At 27.3% G+C, this 20,383-nt stretch overlaps 1 protein-coding gene across 1 annotated transcript in view; it reads right to left on the bottom strand.

Annotated features, from left to right (window-relative positions):
* Window positions 1-620: 620 nt before the first annotated feature.
* LOC136984400 (sphingomyelin phosphodiesterase 4) overlaps window positions 621-20,383 on the bottom strand; it is a 36,445-nt gene continuing 16,682 nt past the window's right edge. The window contains exons 7-17 of the mRNA XM_067281369.1: window positions 20,079-20,337; window positions 14,707-14,766; window positions 14,221-14,366; window positions 12,413-12,503; window positions 11,708-11,817; window positions 10,230-10,353; window positions 9,423-9,462; window positions 5,683-5,876; window positions 4,451-4,663; window positions 2,466-2,729; window positions 621-1,090 (exon numbers count right to left, since the gene is read on the bottom strand). Of these exons, the coding sequence (XP_067137470.1) occupies window positions 686-1,090; window positions 2,466-2,729; window positions 4,451-4,663; window positions 5,683-5,876; window positions 9,423-9,462; window positions 10,230-10,353; window positions 11,708-11,817; window positions 12,413-12,503; window positions 14,221-14,366; window positions 14,707-14,766; window positions 20,079-20,337 (1,906 nt within the window). The 3' untranslated portion in view covers window positions 621-685. The remainder of the gene's footprint in view (window positions 1,091-2,465; window positions 2,730-4,450; window positions 4,664-5,682; window positions 5,877-9,422; window positions 9,463-10,229; window positions 10,354-11,707; window positions 11,818-12,412; window positions 12,504-14,220; window positions 14,367-14,706; window positions 14,767-20,078; window positions 20,338-20,383) is intronic.

The raw sequence follows: 20,383 nt of genomic DNA, 5'->3' as shown, positions 1-20,383 counted from the left end.
ATTAAGAGCACTGTTGAAAGGTATGCTGGACAAATAGTTGCTCTTCCCTCCTAGCTAGTTACATTTCTTACCTAGCATTCTGTGTTACTGAACATAGCTCATATTGAAACTTCACAGACAATTCAATAACTGCACAACTCATCATAAGTTACTTTTTAATTTTTTCCCCCCTTTCCTCTAAACAATTAGTTCTTTTGCCTATGTATTTAATAAAAGATACTATTGAATGCAAATATAAATAAATTTCATAATATAAACTGAAAATACATTTTTATACTAAAAATTTGTCAAATAAATCTACAAATTAATTATTTGTTTTCACAAACTATCTTGCTGAAATTCTTGTTTCTAAATTTTCAAATTATATTAGGTATATGAATCATTTTAGATGAGAATACTTACAAGAAATACTGTCAAGAGAATAAAAACTAATAGTATACAGCAGCAAATGCTTTCATTTTCCTGATATTGTAGTTTCTACTTCTGCTGTTTAGGAATGTGCTGAAACTTTTCCTTGTGGATAAGGCAAAAGAAATAACAAAATTTTTGATTTTATAAATACAATAAATGGTAAGCTGTAAAAGTGTTTTGTATATTTTTATGTATTGAATGAAGATAAGTTATTATACAAATAAAGTTTTAATAAGATCTTAAAATGTTTTACATTACATATTTGCTTTAATGTTTATTTATTTTGCAATATGTAAGTATTTTCATCTTGACTTTCTTGTACTGATGATTGATTTTCTACTTCTGTTTCTCTTGATGAAGGTGATACAACTTGTATATTAGTAAACAAACTTTTAAACACTATAACTATTGTAATAAAAAATATTAATATTAAAATGGCTGAAAATGATCCGTATCCATACATGAAAGCAAACAAAAAATAAGCACATAAATATCCCACAGTCTGTTTGTGTGCAAGCCATCTTAAATTTACTCGAGGTGGAAGATGATGTGAAATTTGACGAGAATATTGTCCTGTTTTCTTCATCTCATAATAAACTGCTGGAGGTGCTAAAATTTGACGGCTTAATTTCCCAAAAAATCCAGGGCGATAATATGCTTCTGAAAATTCTGTTTCAAACTATAAAAAGAAATTTTTTCTATAATTAAAAAGCTACTAAAAATTTTTTTACTTTACTTTTTGTTATTACCTTTGCTAAAACTAATAATAATAATAATAGAAAAATTTATTTTTTAATAAATCTATTATTAACAATTTAATTGTAAATTATTTTATATATTTCAAATTTCTTTTGAATATTTTTTTAGAAAAATATGAAATTCAGTTTTTTATCTATTATTATTACTTAGAGAAATTCCTTTCAATAATATGTAAACCTTGCAATATAACATTTAGACTTAAAATATTTTATGTTTACAAAAAAATAATCATAAGTAATTATTATCCTAAATCCTTGTTAAGATTAGTAATTAAATGAAAAATTTTTTCTTAAGTGATTTTAGTAATCATATAACACAGAAGCACAGATCTTGATTATAATAATCAAAAAATTGTTATAATTTAATAACTATGATTAAAAATTAGTGGAATTTCAAGTACAAAACCACTTATTTAATCTCAAATATGTATCAATTCCATTTTAAATACTATCACCTAATACAGGGGTCAGCAAACTACGGCCCGCAAGATCAGCTCATCCAGCTCGCTGCCACACTGTGCCACAAATGAGCTAAAATATAATTATTTATATGGAAATATCATAGATTGTAGATAAACTTACTATGTAGAAAAATTAAAATAAGTGTAAGTAAAAATGCCAAAATTGGTCCAATCTAATTTTGGCATCTGACAGTAACATAACTTTTAGGAAAATCCGTGAAATAAAAAATTTGGCGACTTTATGTGGCTTTGGATATCACAGCGCTTTTTGTGTGAATACCTACAATGAAGTTTCTAAGGAAAGCGATTATAAGCTTGCTGCAGAAATTGTGTTTGTGTATTAGGTAATTTTTGTATATTAAGTGTACTATATTGAACAAAATGGTTATGCGGCCCACACTTGTCATTCTCCCAGTTATCTGGTCTGTTGTGAAAAAGTTTGGTGACCCCTAACCTAATACAAGGATAATCATATTCCAGAACTACCCATTAAAAACATGAGAACAGAACAACCTTTATGTGACAGTTAATCCTGACACTCTGCTCCACAAGCTCATTTGAGTAGCATTTGTTGTCCACATATATTTGTATCAAAGATTTTATATTTTATAAATTATTGTTATTATTTGTGAAGATACAAAAAGCAATTATTTGGCAGTACATATATTAAACTCTTTTACACGTTGAATTCTTCCATATCAATCAGAAAATGAGTATCATGCATGTTTTAGATTAGTTAATTAAAAGAAATTATTAAATATGGCGTAAAAAATTAATCCATGTCATATGATATGAAAATTTTGATAAAACTCATTGAAATATACAATGTACTTACCTTTTCATTTAAAAACAAAGATATATGCCATAGTAATCTTACAAGAAATGTTATTTCATAACTTCTAATAGGTTGTAAATCAGGATGACCTTGATAAGAAACTTTGACTTTTCTTAATTTATTCAATATTTGATAACGACCTAGATCAGTTAGTTTTGGTTTCTCATCTTCTACAATAGTATCTGGAGGTAAATTTGTTGAAACTTTCTCAAAAGCTTTCGACTGTGATTGAATATGTTGAGAAGAAAGAGTCTGAGGATGAATCTATAATTTTTTAAATAAAATTAATGTATGTTAAATCCAATTATAATTTGTTTAAAACATTTTTTAAATATTATATATAAAACTAGAAGTATTTTCATATAAGCTAATTAAAAATCAGTAAAGGAAATTATTTATTATTAATTATAGAAAGAAATTATATTTATTTATAAATGCACACCCTCATCAAATGAACAATGTCTACATGAACAGGAATAAGTTTATCAACCAGGTTCCAATTTAACAACTGCTACTTGCTGGATAATAAGTACAGTAATCATTTATTAAAAGTTGTTTAAGCTATCACAGCTTAAACAACTTTTGTAGATGTTAGTCAGTATATATTTTTTTGAAATTAAAGTTTTGTTCCATATCTACAAAGGTTTTTTAAGCTGTAATTAACTGGGTTATCAGGAATTTCAGGTTTGATTCTGAATTCCTGGTATAACAAGAATAGAAAACTCTCATGTTTAAATGCTACCAAACCAAAAATAAATCAGTCGGAGCAAATAAACATTTTGAGTGTAAATTGTAGCCTCATTTTATTACAAATTTCATTGTTTTAGTGAAGATGTTTCCTAATTTTTTTGTCATGAAGCATAGCTTTCTATAAAACAAGCCCTTAGAGTAAGAAATACTGTAAATTAATCAACCAATTAGAGTAATTTTAGGTTATGAATACAATCAGTTGAACATGAATCTGAAAGTAATGTGAATGTATCTCAATTCAGGGATCATAAATCTTGATCAACTGATGTAAATGTTTTATACAAAGGTATTGGTACTAGATTAAAAGTATGCCTATTGCAGACAACATTTTCAAATTTTGTATCTGTCTGTGCAGAGTAGTTTTCATAAGGTTAAATAAATTAAATAAAGACAACTTAAACACACAAGTTATTAATTAGAGACAAAAAAACAGAACATAAGATAAAACAAGATTTGATCTTTTTTTTAAATGCATTAAATGGAAATTACTCTCTAAAAACAGAATGGAATGGATGGAATAGTTCTACAAGTACTTCTTCCATTCATATAATTTTGAAAAATAAGCATGCTCAGTGGATGAAGATTCATCTGGCAAAACTTCACTTTTCAACAATATATGTTTAAAGAATAAATTTAGAAATAGTTGAAAAAATGAATAATAAAATACAGCGTATATCAATATTTAGGATAAAACAGGTACTTATAGATGCTAAAATATCAAATCAAATCAAATGAAACTGTAACCGTAAAAATTAAAAAATATTAATAAATTTATATGATTCTTAAATGGGAAATGAAAAAAATCTTCCTGCCTAGTAAGTATCTAGAGTTCCCATATGATATAATATAAATATGTCATAAAACATAACAGTGTGTAGAAATAACACCTGCTCTAATAAATTACTTAGATTATTCATTTAACTGAAATTTTTAAACATTTTTGTCCATTTTACTAAATACAATTTTTCTATTTTAGAGATAAAAAATATAAAATACTCCAAAAGATCCAGATAATTACTTACACTACAAAACATTTTTACATGTCCAGTACTTATGAAATCAGATAAAATTAAATTTTCAAATAATTAAAAATTAATTAAAGAGTTTAAATTAATCAGCAAAATATTAAATTCATAAAAATTAATCTTTGTTTTCACATGAGAAAGATTTAAAAGTTAAAATGCTAATTTATTAGATTAATAATTATAAAATACAATAACTTTCTTACTTTAAAATATTGCACAAAGCTGATCACTTGAGGTCTTCAAATATTGTTCTAATTTTTTATTATCTGCTTGGCTATAGTCTTCATTTCCTTCAATATCATATGATATTGAAAATAACTGAGTAAAATAAGAGAATAAACCTTTTTTTGTTTCTCCATTCTTATCTAATGTTTTAGCTGAATTATCTTTTGCCTGATTTATTGATATTAACAGCAAATTAATCTGAAATATACAATTTTTGTAATATCAATTTTAAATTTTATATGATAATAAAGAAGCAGCATTATTATTTTTATAAAAAGAAAATTAAAAAATATATAATAATAATGTCATGTTATATATATATAATTTTTCAAGTGAATGCGTATTGTGTATGTATATTCTTTTGTTGATAAACTATTCAAACTATATCAACAATTTAATATGAGGGACATTCCAGAAGATCCTGGAAAGTGTTTATCACTCATAAACAGACTGTTGTATAGGTATTTATAATTAACTGATGTGAGTGTAAATTTGTTGAGACTTGTTTTATTAAATATTCACAACAGTGCTGTATGATACTTATGCATGGAAAAATTCATCAGAACATCTTGTTCCATCACAATAAAGCACCAACTCACTCTGAAAAATCTACCAGGGTAATGTTGCATGAATATTGGTGGGAAATTTTACCACATCCTCCACACAGATTAGCCCCATCAGACTTTTTTATTCCTAAATTTAAAGAAGACATTAAATGCATTTGCTAGTAGTATATAGATCGAGTGCAGTTTTACAGTGTAGTGGCTAGAATCAAAACACTAATTTCTACAAGAAGGGCTTTGAAGGATGGTGACACCTTATGAAAAAATGTTTTAACTTAAACTGAACATATCTTGAAAAATCAAGTGCTAAATTTAATTTGCTATCTTTTCATTTACATTTTCCAGAAATTTTTTGAATGCTGCTCCCATATCAAGACATTGAAAAGTCTTTGGAAAAATAGCATTTCAACTTTTGATTCCAGAAGATAATCTGTAGAAAAAGCACATGTTTCATTTTACTCATTTAATGTCAAAATACAGATGATTTCTTATTGATTGATAATAAATGACAATGACAAGTTCAATATTTTACAAATAGTACATTATATATTTATACCATTAAATATTTATAATGCACATCGATCATGTAATTTTTTTTATTTTAGCTTAACACTATAATACAATTATTAAAATAATAAATAAAATTTGAATTACTTGTTTGCGAACTTCATCTCCAAATAATGGTACAAAATTAAAACCTGGTCCTTCTATTTCTAAAAACTGTTGTCTTAATGTTCCAGCAACAGTCATATCACGAGCAGGGCGTAAAGGAGTACGAACTTCAGTAATGATTGGCCAATTATGAGATGACGTTAAACGTGACAGAGGTTCTTGCAAAGTGCTTTCCACTAATAAATATTCAAAACAGGTCATAACTACTGTTTTCTAAAATATTTTACTGTATTTTAAATACTTCCTCAAAAATTTATTTCTTTTTGAGAATAAAATTACTTTCAGATTTTCAATAATATTTCCTTAACAGTTATCTTAATCTGAATATAAAAATCATTAACTTATAGATTTAGAAAAACACGCAATTTCAGTTTTTATTTCAGAGATCTTAAAATAATCATTATTACTATTAAGATCATCAAAATAATTAAAATGTTCATATATTTTCACAATAACTATTGGCTTCTAACCCTCAAAAAGTCAGTTTTTAATGTAATAAGCTCATACTATGATAACTAGGTATCTATACACTTTAAAACAAAATTTTCAAAAATATATTTGTTTTTCAGCTCTTTAATACTTCTAAATATTATATCATTTACAGCTTAATACTATCATCATATACAGGAAAATGTATACTAAATTTATTGTAGCTACTTAAATAATTTCTAAATTTAATATTTTAATCAAACATCTTTGTGTTTATGTAATTTTTCTTCACACTAAAAATAAATATGACAGTTTCACTAAGAACTTTTTCAAAATGAAATATTTATGAAATTTATATTATGAAAAACCTGATTTATAATTAATTCCCTAAAGAAATTAGTTTGCATAACTAAATTTAATAAATGGCCAAAAGTTTTCCAAATCTTTATGGAACATAACTTTTTAAACTATTCTTTTCAAATATAATATGAGGTCTATCCCAAAAATAAGTGTACTGATTTTTTATTTCAAAATATACAAGAGTTACATCAAACTACAAACAATTTCCTTCAAAGTACAATCCTTGCAAGGTCACACAGTGATTCCAAAGTTTTTTCCACTGGTCGTAGCAGTACCCGAAGTCCTTTTCCATAAGGGTGTTTAGTTTGTCAGTTGCAACTTTTTTGATGTTTTCCACTATCCCAAAATGATAACCTTTTAACTTGGATTTTATCATAGGGAATAGGTAAAAGTCACATGGAACTAGGTCTGGACTGTAAGGAGGTTATGGGCATGTGGAGATTTTTTTCTTGGCCAAAACCTCTCAAATTGATAGTGCTATGTGAGCTGGTGCACTATCGTGGTGTAGCACCCAATCTTCTACAAAGTCCCTATGGACTTGCTTGACTCGTTTTCGAAGTCATTCCAAGACATCTTTGTAGAAGGCCTGATTAACTGTCTGTCCTGAAGGTAAAAATTCTTTGTACACAATTCCACAGCTATCAAAAAAAAAAAAAAAATATGCATCATCTTTACCCTGAATCTTTGTGCCATCTAAACACCATGTTTCTTGATAAGGTGGCATCTCCATAAGCTTTGGTTAAATCTTCAAATGTCTTGGTTGCAGATTTCTTGAGTTTCACATAAAACTTGATAGCATAACGTTGTTTGAGATTTTCCTCCATTTCAAATGTAACGATATGTTAGAACACTATCTTACACAAACAGAGATTGTGCACGTTTGAGTTAACTAATCAACTTGAAACAGGTCTAGATATGCTGTTAAAATATCTAACAATGTGAAAATACCAATTAATGATGAATTAAGCCACACAGTCATTAAATAAAAAATCAGTACACTTACTTTTGGGACAGACCATATAAAATGTGATAGAATTAGTTTATTTTATTCAGATTAATGTATGACTTATAAAAAATTATAATTTTTATATAACAACTATGCTGTCAACTCAATAGTACCATCTTTGAAATTTTGTGGTGATATCCATAGTTATTAAATTTAATTTTTTTTTGTTAGAATGTATTCAAATATATAATTAAAAAAATTGAATAGTCAGATTAGTATTACATTCAGTACATAAGAAGGATGATTATATCCTGAAATTGTCAAATACAAAAACTAATGTTGTATAACAAAAAAATATCAATTTAAATGTAGTCATGTAGTTATTTCTTTTAATTTGATGCAGGAAATTGTGATTAATTTCATAGCAAAATGTTAAACCTACAGTAATTTTGAAAAATACTATAACAACTAGAAATCTCATCTCAGATAGTCATGAGATTAAGCTACTCTGAAATCATTCTGTTATCATTCTTCTTATATTACCTTTGATTAGCGTTTACAGTTTTACATATCTCAAACTCTCTAAATATTCTTTTGATCTTTTATATTTCTTTTTGATACAATCCACATAAATTGCAAAAGCTTTGATAAAATAAGAAATAACAAAGACGACTGTCTTTGTTATTTCTTATTTTATCAAGAAGCATCTATTCTTACGTAATAACGACACTTATTTCTCAGATATACTTCTACCATACACTTTGTGTTATAGTACTATTCTATATTTCAATCTTTCACATTTATCTTCTTTATTGTCTACTAGGCATTTGTGGTTTCAGGTAAATTGTATTAGAACTTTTTTCTCAGCTTTATCTATCTAACTTTTCCAGTACAGTAATACCTTGAGTTATGTAACTAATGCAGACCGTAGACCTTTACGTAACTCAAATTTTACGCAAGTTGAATTTGCAAATTGCTTAAGTGTAACTATGTAATTAATAACTCAATACTGTATTTATTATTTTGTGTGTACTGTACACGTGTAAAAGAATTGTTTACGAGAAAGAGTGCCCGGTACGCTTGCTTACATGCTTACAATTAGACTGAAAAAGTAAAAGATTAGCAGAGCAATAAAGTAATAAATCGGTATAGTGCAAACAAAAGAAGAGAGAGAGAGAGAGAGAGAGAATGAATAAATGAATGAATGTTTGAAATAAAATTTGTAAAATTACATGTTACTGTACTCAGACTTTTTCATGATTTTTGAGATTTACATTTTGCATAACTGAGAATTTATGTAAGTTGCATGCTATGTAACTCAGGATATTACTGTATATGAATTCCTTTGCTGAATCAGTACTTTTTTTTTAATCCCAAAACACCTATCTTCTCAATCTGCTATCTGAAAATATCTCTTCTTTTTGAAGCTTTGATATTTATTTTGCATTTTGCATACCTAAGAGCTTTAGATTCACCATGTATTTAACTGTCTATATATATTTAACTATAACTGAACATTATTATACAATATGTCATTAAACATTGAGATAATTTGCAGACATTACCTATCAAGTCTAAATACTATAATAAATAATATTTCCAGTATTTTTGATAAATGTGACATAATACTGTAGTAAATAGAACTGTCATTTCTCTACTACAATATTACCTCTTATATTAACACATTTTTCTAATAGAAATTAGATAAAATTTATTTGCACTTGGATGTAGGCATAAGACATAGAAACAATATAAGACAAATTCTAAATTTTCTGTAAATTATGAACATTCTTACAGACATAGAACATTCTTAACATAAAAAGAAAAATTCAGGTTTTCTTTTTATGTTAGAAGAATATTTATCTTATTTAATAAATGCATTGACTATAAATATATACTTATATAATTAATTGCTACACATTAAATAAAGTTAGGTTTATAATGACAACAATTATTATTATAGCAAAAATAAATTAAATTATATTACCTTCTTCAATCATTGAACTTAAACCTGGTTGAGAGAAGACCTGTTAATTAAAATTTATAAATTCATATAAAATATCCAATATAACAGATTATTTATAAAATCAAAAAATAACTTCTAATACAATAATTTATTTTTAATATTATTTTTCAGACACTTTAAAAATTTTCCCATTCAGGCTTAAAAGTCATAAGAATAAAAATGATATTGAAAAAAGAAAGAATAAAAATCTAATGAGCTAATAAGATAATGTAATCCTATCTTAATATATAGTAACAGAGTAAAATGCACTATGTAAGTTATATCTTCAATTACTTAATATAATATAAAATTATATTAAATACTTCAATGACTTAATAATAAACAAAATTTAATCAGTTAATCAATTAAATATTTGGTTCAAACATAGCCAACAACAGATTTATCATATACTAACCTGTTTATTCAACAATTAAACTTAGCAATACACAAAAGATCAGTATGCATTTTGATGATAAAAAATTGTCGTCTCCCTCAGATGGTTTCAACTCCACAGCCCTTACAACTTTTAAAACCAGCTGAGGAAAACAATATTGTTTTTCGTTGTCAAAATGCATATTGTTCTTTTGCATATTGCTAGGTTTAATTGTTTAATTGTTGAATAAACATTGGCTAGTATATGATAAATCTGTTGTTTGTTGTGTTTGAACTAAATTTTTCATTGATTATCTAAAATACGGATAAAAGGCATTTGATTTATGAAGAGATATCATACTATATGAAAATTTAATCAAATTTAGCATTCATAATTACATTATCATTCAGTATTACCTTTGTAACACGAAACAACATGTAAGCATTTTTTGGAGAAGTCAATTCCATACGAAGAAATCGTGGTAATAATTGTTGAAATATCGTTGTATAAAATAATAAATTTTCTGAAATAAATTTTTGCCTAAAGTAAAACAAAATAATAATCTAAACATTTGCAAATGAAATAAAAATTAACAATAGTTAATTATAAGAGTATTTCAGAAATAGATAAATTATTATTTCTATTACATTATATTAATGTTAATGTAAGAGAGAAGTCTATCACATATTCTTAATAAGATTATCATAACAAACATTTAATGATTCTAAATTAATCATATAAAGAAAAAAAATATTAATAAAAATAATAACACACTCCATTTATATTTTATTTATATGTTAATTCTTAATCAAAAATTTCTGAAATTGTAAAAACTTTATTTCAGTACAGTAGAGCATCGATTATCCGACCCCCGATTAACCGACCGCGTTCTAGTCGGCAAATTCAAATGTCCGCTAGTGATGTGGCACACAATATTTGGTTATGTCTTGGCTACTTTAATATTATTTTTGTTAAATTTTTGCATGTTTTAGCTGGCAGCACTGGCTCGACCATGAAAGGGAGGCTAGTATTTAAACCAGGCCTAATACACTATACTAATAACGTATTTTTTTCATACTTTTCGGTTATCCGACCAACCCCAGTCCCCAATTGAGTCGGATAATCGATGCTCTACTGTAGTTTATTCAATTCATTAAATTCCTTTGTATTGCATTTTAAGCATAAGGTTAACATAAAATGTGCTATGTGATACATTTTATATTAAAAAATAAAGAAATTTATATAAAATTATTATTATTATTATTATTATGTTGAAATTATCAATTTAATCACATCCAAACAATCAGTAATCAGAAAATGAACATGACAACAGAAGGCTGGAACTTATTTCAATATTTAACTGTAACAATTAGAGCACTTTTTCAGCAAAGAATTAGTTATTTGACAAATATTTTCAACTCAAGCCTGCCTCAGATCAAATTGAGTTGAAAATGTTTATCAGATAACCAATCCTTTGCTGGATAAGTGCTCTAGTTATTACAGTTAATTATTAATCAGAAAATATGTATTTATAATTAACCATAAATGTTAATGTGTCAGATAAAAACAATAAAACAACTCTTTATTATTTCACTCAACCATTTCAAAAATGTTTTTAGCATAGTGATGGAAAATTAAAAAAATGAGTCAGAATTTTTATTTATCATGCAAAAACAATAAATACATAATTACAGCTGTTATATATAATAAAATTGATAAAATAAAAATAACTTTTGTCTTATATTTTGTTGTCTTATACAATAATTCAATATGAACACAAAGCATATAATAAATTTTGTGTTATGATGAATAATAAAATAAAAAAAATAAATATGTACTATAAAAATTATACATATAAACCAGATTTTAGTAATAAAAAAATTTAAATATTTACCATCTTGCATTAGGAGGTTGTCCTTGTTCTTCTTCTTTAGTCAAATGTTTGTCACCACTTAAGTTAGTATATCTCCAAGGCTGAATATAACTTAACCAAGTTTCTAATGGCTATAAATAAAAATAAAAATTTAACTTAGAATTTTATATATAAAAGATTCATCTAAAGCAGGGCTGGCCAACCCGCGGCCCGTCATGTTAAATTGTGTGGCCTGCTAAGCAATATTATATATCTATTAAAACGTTTGTTTCCCATTATGTGTATACTAAAACAATTAAATGAAAATTTGCATGTGTCATTGTTACAATGCACAAGTGCAAGTATGAACTCTTGGTATAACAATAAAATCTTATTCATTTTGTATTTGTTTTATTTTTTAAAAACATGTTTACCTAAATTGTGGCCCACCGTAATGTTACGCATGATCAAAGTGGCCCACGAAACAATTTGGGTTGGCCAGGCCTGATCTAAAGTACGTCAGTGCTTATAAAAATCCAAACCATTATACAAGATTCTATAAAGATTTTATGAAAACCCTGTGTGTACAATAATCTATTTTTGAAGAAGAAATCAAATTTTGTAAATTGACTAAAAAGTAGCTTTTATTTATCATAAGCAATATTGATTCACTTCTAGATTCTTGACATTTTTCTATTACATTTATATAAGTAGGCTGATTATATATTTTGATAAACATATACTTACCAAACGAAATGATGCATCCAATGGCCATTTATCAAATGTATGACGAAGAAATGTGTACAATCTTTTCTGTACAAACTGTTGTAAAACTGTGCTATAAAAAATTTCCAATATCAAAATAATAAATCAATGTTTTGTATCTTTTATATATATATATATATATATATATATAAAATAAATCTGTATGAAATTATAATGTATTCTTGCTAATCCAAACCAATGTTGTTTTATGCTAAATATTCCAGTTAAAAATAATAACCACCAATTTTACACCAGGACATCAAGGCTGTTGTCAATAACCTTGTTCAAGATAGAATAAGATTATTTATATAAGAGAGGTCCATCCAGCAGTTTTTATTGACCACCTGACAGAACATAGAACTTTAAATATAAAATAAATTTACCACTTAAGAAATATTTCCTTTCCATATAGTAAATTTATACAGACTTAAGTACATACAAATTTATTGTTTGTACTATTTCTTTTTTCTCTCTTTTTTTTTAAATATTTAAAAACTTTTTTCTAATTGCAAGTTATCTTTGATAATATGATAACAGGCAGTAAGAATCAAAAAAGTTAATATATATAATTTCCCCAAAATATAATATGAAAAATCCAGATTTTAACTTTCATTTGGAAAAATATAATGTGTGAGATCGTAATCAGGGTCACCTACCTAAGTTCGGGAAGAACTAGGGTAACATTTAATCAACACCTGTTGGTGAAACAGTTTTTCAGAATGTCAAATCCCAATTTAAGGGGGATGATTACCTTGCGGTTCCAAAGTGGTAGGAAGGACTTAAAAAATTAATGTGAAGATTAGATCAAGTTCGCGTAAACCCAATCTGTCAGGATTTCCTTTGACGCCAGGTGATCAGTTTTATTGTACACAGTATCACCACGCATATTAATCTATCTTAAATAGGGCTATGGTATTTGCATATGAGAGTGTGAGATAAATGACTTATCTAAGTCCAATTTAAATAAACAAACGATTATATTTATTGGAACTTAACTAAAAATGATTACAAATTATATACAAAGTAATTAAAACAAATGAATTTCAAGTAATATTCGAGAATAAATTGCATGGAGATCAACTAATAACTAACAATCTAAAAATAACTTATTTCGCACTATATCTATCAAACAAACACATAAAGTCGTCAGATGTGTTGTTTGACAAACAAACAACACATTTTGACAACTGATTTTGACAACTGTGAAAGATTGAGGTTATGTGTAATGTTGCGCAGGTGCCGCTAGGGGTGCGATGGTGCCTTCAAGTTTACATTTCAAGCAATCTCTTATGGGGGATAGACAAAACTATAATGAAGTAATTTATATGAAAGGTAAAAAAATGAATACACTTTTGTAAATTGACCACAAAAAAATTGTACTGTATCTTATGAAACCGAATAAATTGATTCTTGTTTCGATGCATCAGGGCAACTAGGAATGGATACACGGTCAATGCTTTAGCCACCCCTGGCCTGACATATAATGCATAATATACTTTTCAAATACTTTTTTGTAAAAAGAAATTAAATTTAACCATCATGTTCAAATGTAATGTTTATTTCTTTTCTTGTAATAAAAGAAATTTTGTATGATATATTTTCCTTTCGATCATAATTAGAACTTTTTTTATTATTGAAAATAAAATATAAACTATTACTATACTTTACATCTTGTATACCACCTTTGTACAAAAACAGAAAATAAATTTTACATCTTTATGTTTCATATAATATTTTGTTGTTATAATTATGTTTTTAAAAGATTTAATTTGCACTACATAAATAATTACCATTTCAATATTTCCATTCCATTCATTTGTTCATAAGCATATCCACTAGTTGAATTAATTGGTCTAGCACTGTTAGCAAAATAATGAAGATATTTAATGAAATTTCTAACCATTTGCATATGATCATGAGATGGTATAGGATGCTCCTAAATAAAGAACAGAATATTTTTCTTGAAAACAAAAGTTAAATAAAAGAATAATTTATTTATCTATTATTGAAGTTAAAATATTTCAATTCTGAGTATTTTGAATTTATAGAGTGTAACACATTTTATAAGTAAATGTTAAATTTTTAATGTAAAAAATTAAATTTCGTAACTAATATATTAACTGAAATAATTTTTCAATTAATTGGAAATTTAAAAAAAATATATATAAAGTAAAACAGAAAAACAAATTTATAAATAAAAAATATTTAAACTATAGTTAAATATTTTTGACTAATATTACTATTAATATTTTTGAAATAATATAAACTTAACTTACAACAAATAATGATGAAACAGGAGTAGTTGTATCTGGAGACCAAGATACCGAATCAGTCATCTATCAAAAATTATTATATATTTCAAATGTAATTATTTCAGCCAATAAAATTTACTGAATAAAAAATAAGATACATTGATAATTATTTCAAATTTTAAACATTTAAGAATATTACATACAAATTTTAAAAACTATTTAATAGCAGTTTATTTTTAAATTTTTTAATAACTGAAAATTGTTTTTTTTCTCATAGTAAATATATTAAATATACAGTCGACTCTGTATAAGTCAACACCCCAAGGAGAAGTGAAAATGTGTCGAGTTATCCGATGTGACGACTAAAGCAAAGTTGAAAAAAAACCACAAAACTACAGTTAGGACAATACAGTAGTGTGTTATACAGCAGTATAGGCTTACAATACATTGTGTCCTCCATTTACAATTACTCTGTAGATGAAAAACTGAAAAATGCGTTTAGTGTTGTTTGTTTTGAGCACTTAACTGTCTCGACTTTCTTTTTCAGCAATCATGAATGCCTTGAAAACATCATCTTCGCAGTTGTCAATTGTTGGCAAGTAACTTCTAAGGATTCTTAATGCCTCTAGCATGAGAAAATGCAAAATTGGATTCTGGTGTGACATTGATGTAGATTGTATATTTTTTTTTGTTTATCTGTTATTATTTTATACATAAAAATGCATAAAATGTTAAGACATTTTTATTAATATGTATATATATATTATTATATTATTAAATATATTAATTATGTATTAATAAATAAATCAACTCCCCTCCTGAAAAAAAATAAGTTCACACCACACGTGCAGAGTGAATTCATTTTTTCAGGAGGGGGTGACGATTTATCAGTGTGTGGGACAGCAGAAGTATGTCGACTTATGCAGTGGTGACGAGTTAAACAGTGTCAAGTAAACCGGAGTTTTTTAACATTAATGCCTATGTAAGTCGGCCAGGACCACAGAAAACTGACTACTTAACCAAAGGTGTCGAGTTATCCGGGTGTCAACTTATGCGGACACGACTGTATAACTGTAAAAATTATTTTTCATTTTGCAATGTATATAAAATAAAAATACAAATTTAATATATATAAAAATCCATAAAATAATATGGATATAAATAGCCACTGATAACATATATTGTTAGTGTTAGAAAATGTATTAAGCATTTAATGTGTATTATTTATGTATGTTAAATGATTATTATTTATATTAAAATTATAATTTTTTTAAAAATAACATTCATTTAACATACTGCAGCTAACTTTATATGAGCTGCTCACTTGTCAAATTGATTAACTCCTCAAAACAAAAAGTAGAGAAATTGATGTAAATTATTTTTTTAAATTTAAATAAGCATTGTAGAATTTATTTTTGTGTGTCATTACTAAGCAGATAAAACAGATAAAGCAATATTTGAATCCAACCATAAGTTGCATACTGAAACCATGAAATGAATGTGTACCATACTATTTCCAGTTATTATGCAAAAGTAATTAAGCAATAAAGAAGAATAAAGTAGAAATTTTTGAATAAAGTGGAATTAAGGAACTTTGTCACAGTTGCCATAATTTTTCCTTGCAGCCCACTCAACTTGTTGGCAAGATAATAAATTTTCTGAGGGCTGTAGCAGTGTAGTGGCGCCTGTGTCTAAATATGACAAAAATAGAGACTTTTTGTCACTTTAATATATCCATATGAAAATACAATATACAAATCTTGTTTACCATATTTCAGTTCTTATTTATATTTTTCAATTTATAATTATTTTTTTCTATTAAACTTACATTATTTGTGTGCACCCTCAGTATCATTTTTAAATATATTAAATCTTCATAAGGTATGAAGATAAAGTTATCATTTCCTTTTAGAAAAATTGCAGTTTTTTGTATTTATTGTTAAATAGAAATTTACCGTTCTTGTCAAATAAAATATTTACTTTTAAATTTTTATTTTGGATAATTTGGTATTTTTTATTTGCTCAATTAAATAGCAAAAAAGTAGCAACCTTTTAAAATTTTGGTAGAAAAAAGTGACTTTTCATTCCAAACAGTTGGCAACATAGCTCTTATATCTGATATATTGCTGTAGATTTGAATAAACCAAATTTCTAATTAAGTGTATTTCATTGTATCTTAAGATAATGCCAAGACACCAGTTATAGCAGCTCTTTGATTATGTGAGTTTTCTGATGAAGAGTTTGTGGTGAAGTTTGAAATTTGCACTGTGTGAGTACCTCAATACTATGGTCAGTAACAAGAAGTCCACTCTGAATACACAAATTGTAAGTACAAAAGATTGCAAGGGCAATAGTAGTAGCAGCAATCAAAGAACCTTGGTGTTTACTGAGTCCAGAAGTATAAACCTTCAAGATGGCAATGGTTTCCATATTCTGTTCTGTAGGAATACTCTTGAACATTCTCCATCATAAAGGGTTTTGAAAGTGGATGAAGTATAATTTAAAACTATCTCTGAGCAAAAACTTGCCTAGTGAAAGCACCTTGTGCTGGATTCTTCCTAAAGATGGAAACAAAGATTTAGACACTACTGCACAAACATGTCAAGTGCTGACATTCTGCTGATGCTATATGAATTGGTCAATGTGAAAGTTGCAAATACATTGGTTGTGTGTCTTGAACATATGAACCATCCTGTCTAGTGTGATTGCAGATTTAGAGAAGTACAACAGTGATATCACTGTCAAAGAAGTGTTTGCATCTCTTAAACTTTTGTTATTAAATTAGACACTTTTGTTGGATTTTTGGCAGATTTGGATTTATGACACTCTGTATATGAATGTTGTTGCTTTGAAACTCATGCCAGTGCATAAAAGAATGTTTCACATGACATTTTGGGCACATATTACACATTTAGTTGCAGAAGAGGTGTGCACTAAGAACAGCATCTTGAACCATTTCATCTTGGGGATGAAGGCAGCAAAACAGAAGGCATTTTTTGCACATAGATTGCAAAGAATCACTCCATAACACTGCCATCTGTAACAGTTATTACTCAATGGACATGGCTAGATGCAGTTTCGTACTACTGTAAGAGGTGGGATGCTATAGTGACATGAATTAGAGAAAATTAGACTATGAAAAAAGCAGTATTGAAAAAGCTCAGCAAGTTACTTGATCAGTCCCAACTTGAAGAACAGCTATATGCAGTTGCAAGCCAAGCTGAAGTCTCATTGACCTTAATCAAGAAAAACTGGAGTCACAGCCTGGATCCAAATCCAGTGTTGTAGGAAGTGATATTTGGTGAATTCTTGAAGGCATTCAGAACTGTTGGTACCACTCAGTATGGGTTTGAAGTTCCAACTTTATCAACTTGGAAAATCCATCATAACAGTTCTGGAAAGAGCTTGAAGATCCAAATCATAACCAAGCAATGGACAGCATACCTTCTCAATTATTCAGATTCTCCAAGAAAGAGGTACCAAAGGAAGAGATAGCATACTTCAATGCTTTGATGCAATGAATGCAACGATGAAAACAGAGCAGTGTGCAATGATATAATAAATTTCTGGAAATGCTCTATCAGAGAAATGATGATTTTAAGTCAGCTGGCATTAAAAGTTCTGTCAGTTCCTGCTTTTTGAGAGGAGAGAAGTTTTTCTACCTTAAACTATCTTCTCACACCAAAGATATCATCATTCACCAAGGAAAATTTGGACATTCATATTTGCCTCCTGTTTAACTTGGCTGATAATCTATTGGACTCAGATGAAGTACAGTAAAAGTAGTTTTGAGAATCATGTAAATTAATAAAAATGCAAAGAAAATTGTGTGCTGAAAGCAACTGTAATTTAAAAAATAATAAATTAGGCAGAACAAAGCAGAAAATTTCTGTCATAAAGCAAAGTAAAAAAATTTTTATTTTTTAAGGCAAATTTTTTTTTTTTAAATAAAGCAATTGTGAGTTGTCTTAGTCATTACATTAAAGCCATGCTTTAATGTAAAATTGGTTGTATGAAGATATATAATAATAATAATAATAATAATATACTAATGGAGTTAATCAATGTAGCCAGTGAACAGCTATGTAAAAAAATTATAATTTCTGTTCTCTATTGTTAATACGAACTAATACTGTATTAAACTATATGATGTATATACGTGTATAATAAAGTATGTATATATATATATATATATATAATAAAAAATTATAATTTCATTCATGTTTAAAGTTACCTACAGTATGTTAAATAATACAAGAAGCTATGTTGCTAGTTTATATTGATGATATTGCTGGTGGCATCATGATGTGTTATTAGTCAGTAAAGAATTGTAATGATAGCTTCACTTTTGACCAAATTATTTAGTATGTAATAATCACAAAATAAAACAGTAGTTTATATAATATGAAACAATTTTTTTGATTTTTTTCATAATAAAAAGTATTCTTTAAAATGATAAGACTTGTTCTTTCTTCAATTTATAAATTTATCAGATTATTTTACTCAAATAATCCAGAAAATTGTACATAAATTATAAACAGATTTAAAAATAAAGACAATGCTGATTCAATATAGCACTTTTTCTTTAACTTCTTTAACATGTAAAACATTATTCTTTATAACATTTATCTTACTTTTCTTTTTTGAAAATAATCAGAAACATGATTCTTATTATTCCTATGCATACTAATACAGTTTCAGATTAAAAAAGCTAACTAATATTTAACGGCAACTGTACACAGAATTAAACTATTGCACAAAATAATCATATTTTAAAGTTTAAATGAATTTAAATTAACAAAAATTTCTAATAATATATTACCCTGTTTCCCCAAAAATAAGACAGTGTCTTATATTAATTTTTACTCCAAAGATGTGCTAGGTCTTATTTTCAGGAGATGTCTTATGGCGGCTTCCGGCCACCAACGGGAGCTCACCACAGCACAGCAGGGATAGCGTACAGTATGGCGGCAAGCAACGGGCCTCTCAATGCCTTGCCTGCACATTTACAAGTGACGGCCACGGAAGGGAACATCGGGGTTGGTGGTAAGTGATGGTCTTCATGTCCTGCATGCAGCTGCTCTGCAACGAACGGTGAGGGTAGGGAACAACAGCGGCGGGCTAAAATAATCACAGTTGCATGCTCTGGTGTTCTGTTCAGTGGGCATGCTTCCAAATAAAAACTTTGCTAGGTCTTACTTTTGGGAGAGGCCTCATATTTAGCAATTCATCAAAACCTCTGCTAGGTCTTATTCTCAAGGGATGTCTTATTTATAGGGAAGCACAGTAGTATGCTGATAGTGTGCTTCAGTATTATTCTCATTTTTTGTTTTTTTTCAAACAAATAAAAATAAACAATTGCATTAGATATTTAATAAATATTCAATAATATTTACCAAATTTGGACTGAAACAACTTCTGTATGATTCAACTGAACCATGATTCAACCAAAATTCAGTTAGTACTAAAACTAATGTTTCTGATCTCCAAATTTCAAAATGTTCACTGTCCACAGTAGTTCCAGGATTTGGTTTAGATGAACTTGGTGAAGTTGTTATTTTTAATAAAGTTGGACTTTGTTTCAGAAGAGAATGATGATAAGGAGGTGAAGAAGAATGATGACTATGGGGAATGCCTGATGTGCTGAATCCCTTTCTACAAAAAGTAAAAGAAGTTTCAATACCATACGATAATCAATGTA

This window comes from Centruroides vittatus, unplaced genomic scaffold (assembly GCF_030686945.1).
Source record: "Centruroides vittatus isolate TY-2023 unplaced genomic scaffold, ASM3068694v2 contig_918, whole genome shotgun sequence".
NCBI classification, from domain to species: Eukaryota; Metazoa; Arthropoda; class Arachnida; order Scorpiones; family Buthidae; genus Centruroides; species Centruroides vittatus.
Note: the sequence above shows the minus strand (reverse complement) of the source record. Positions and strands in the feature narration are given on the sequence as shown.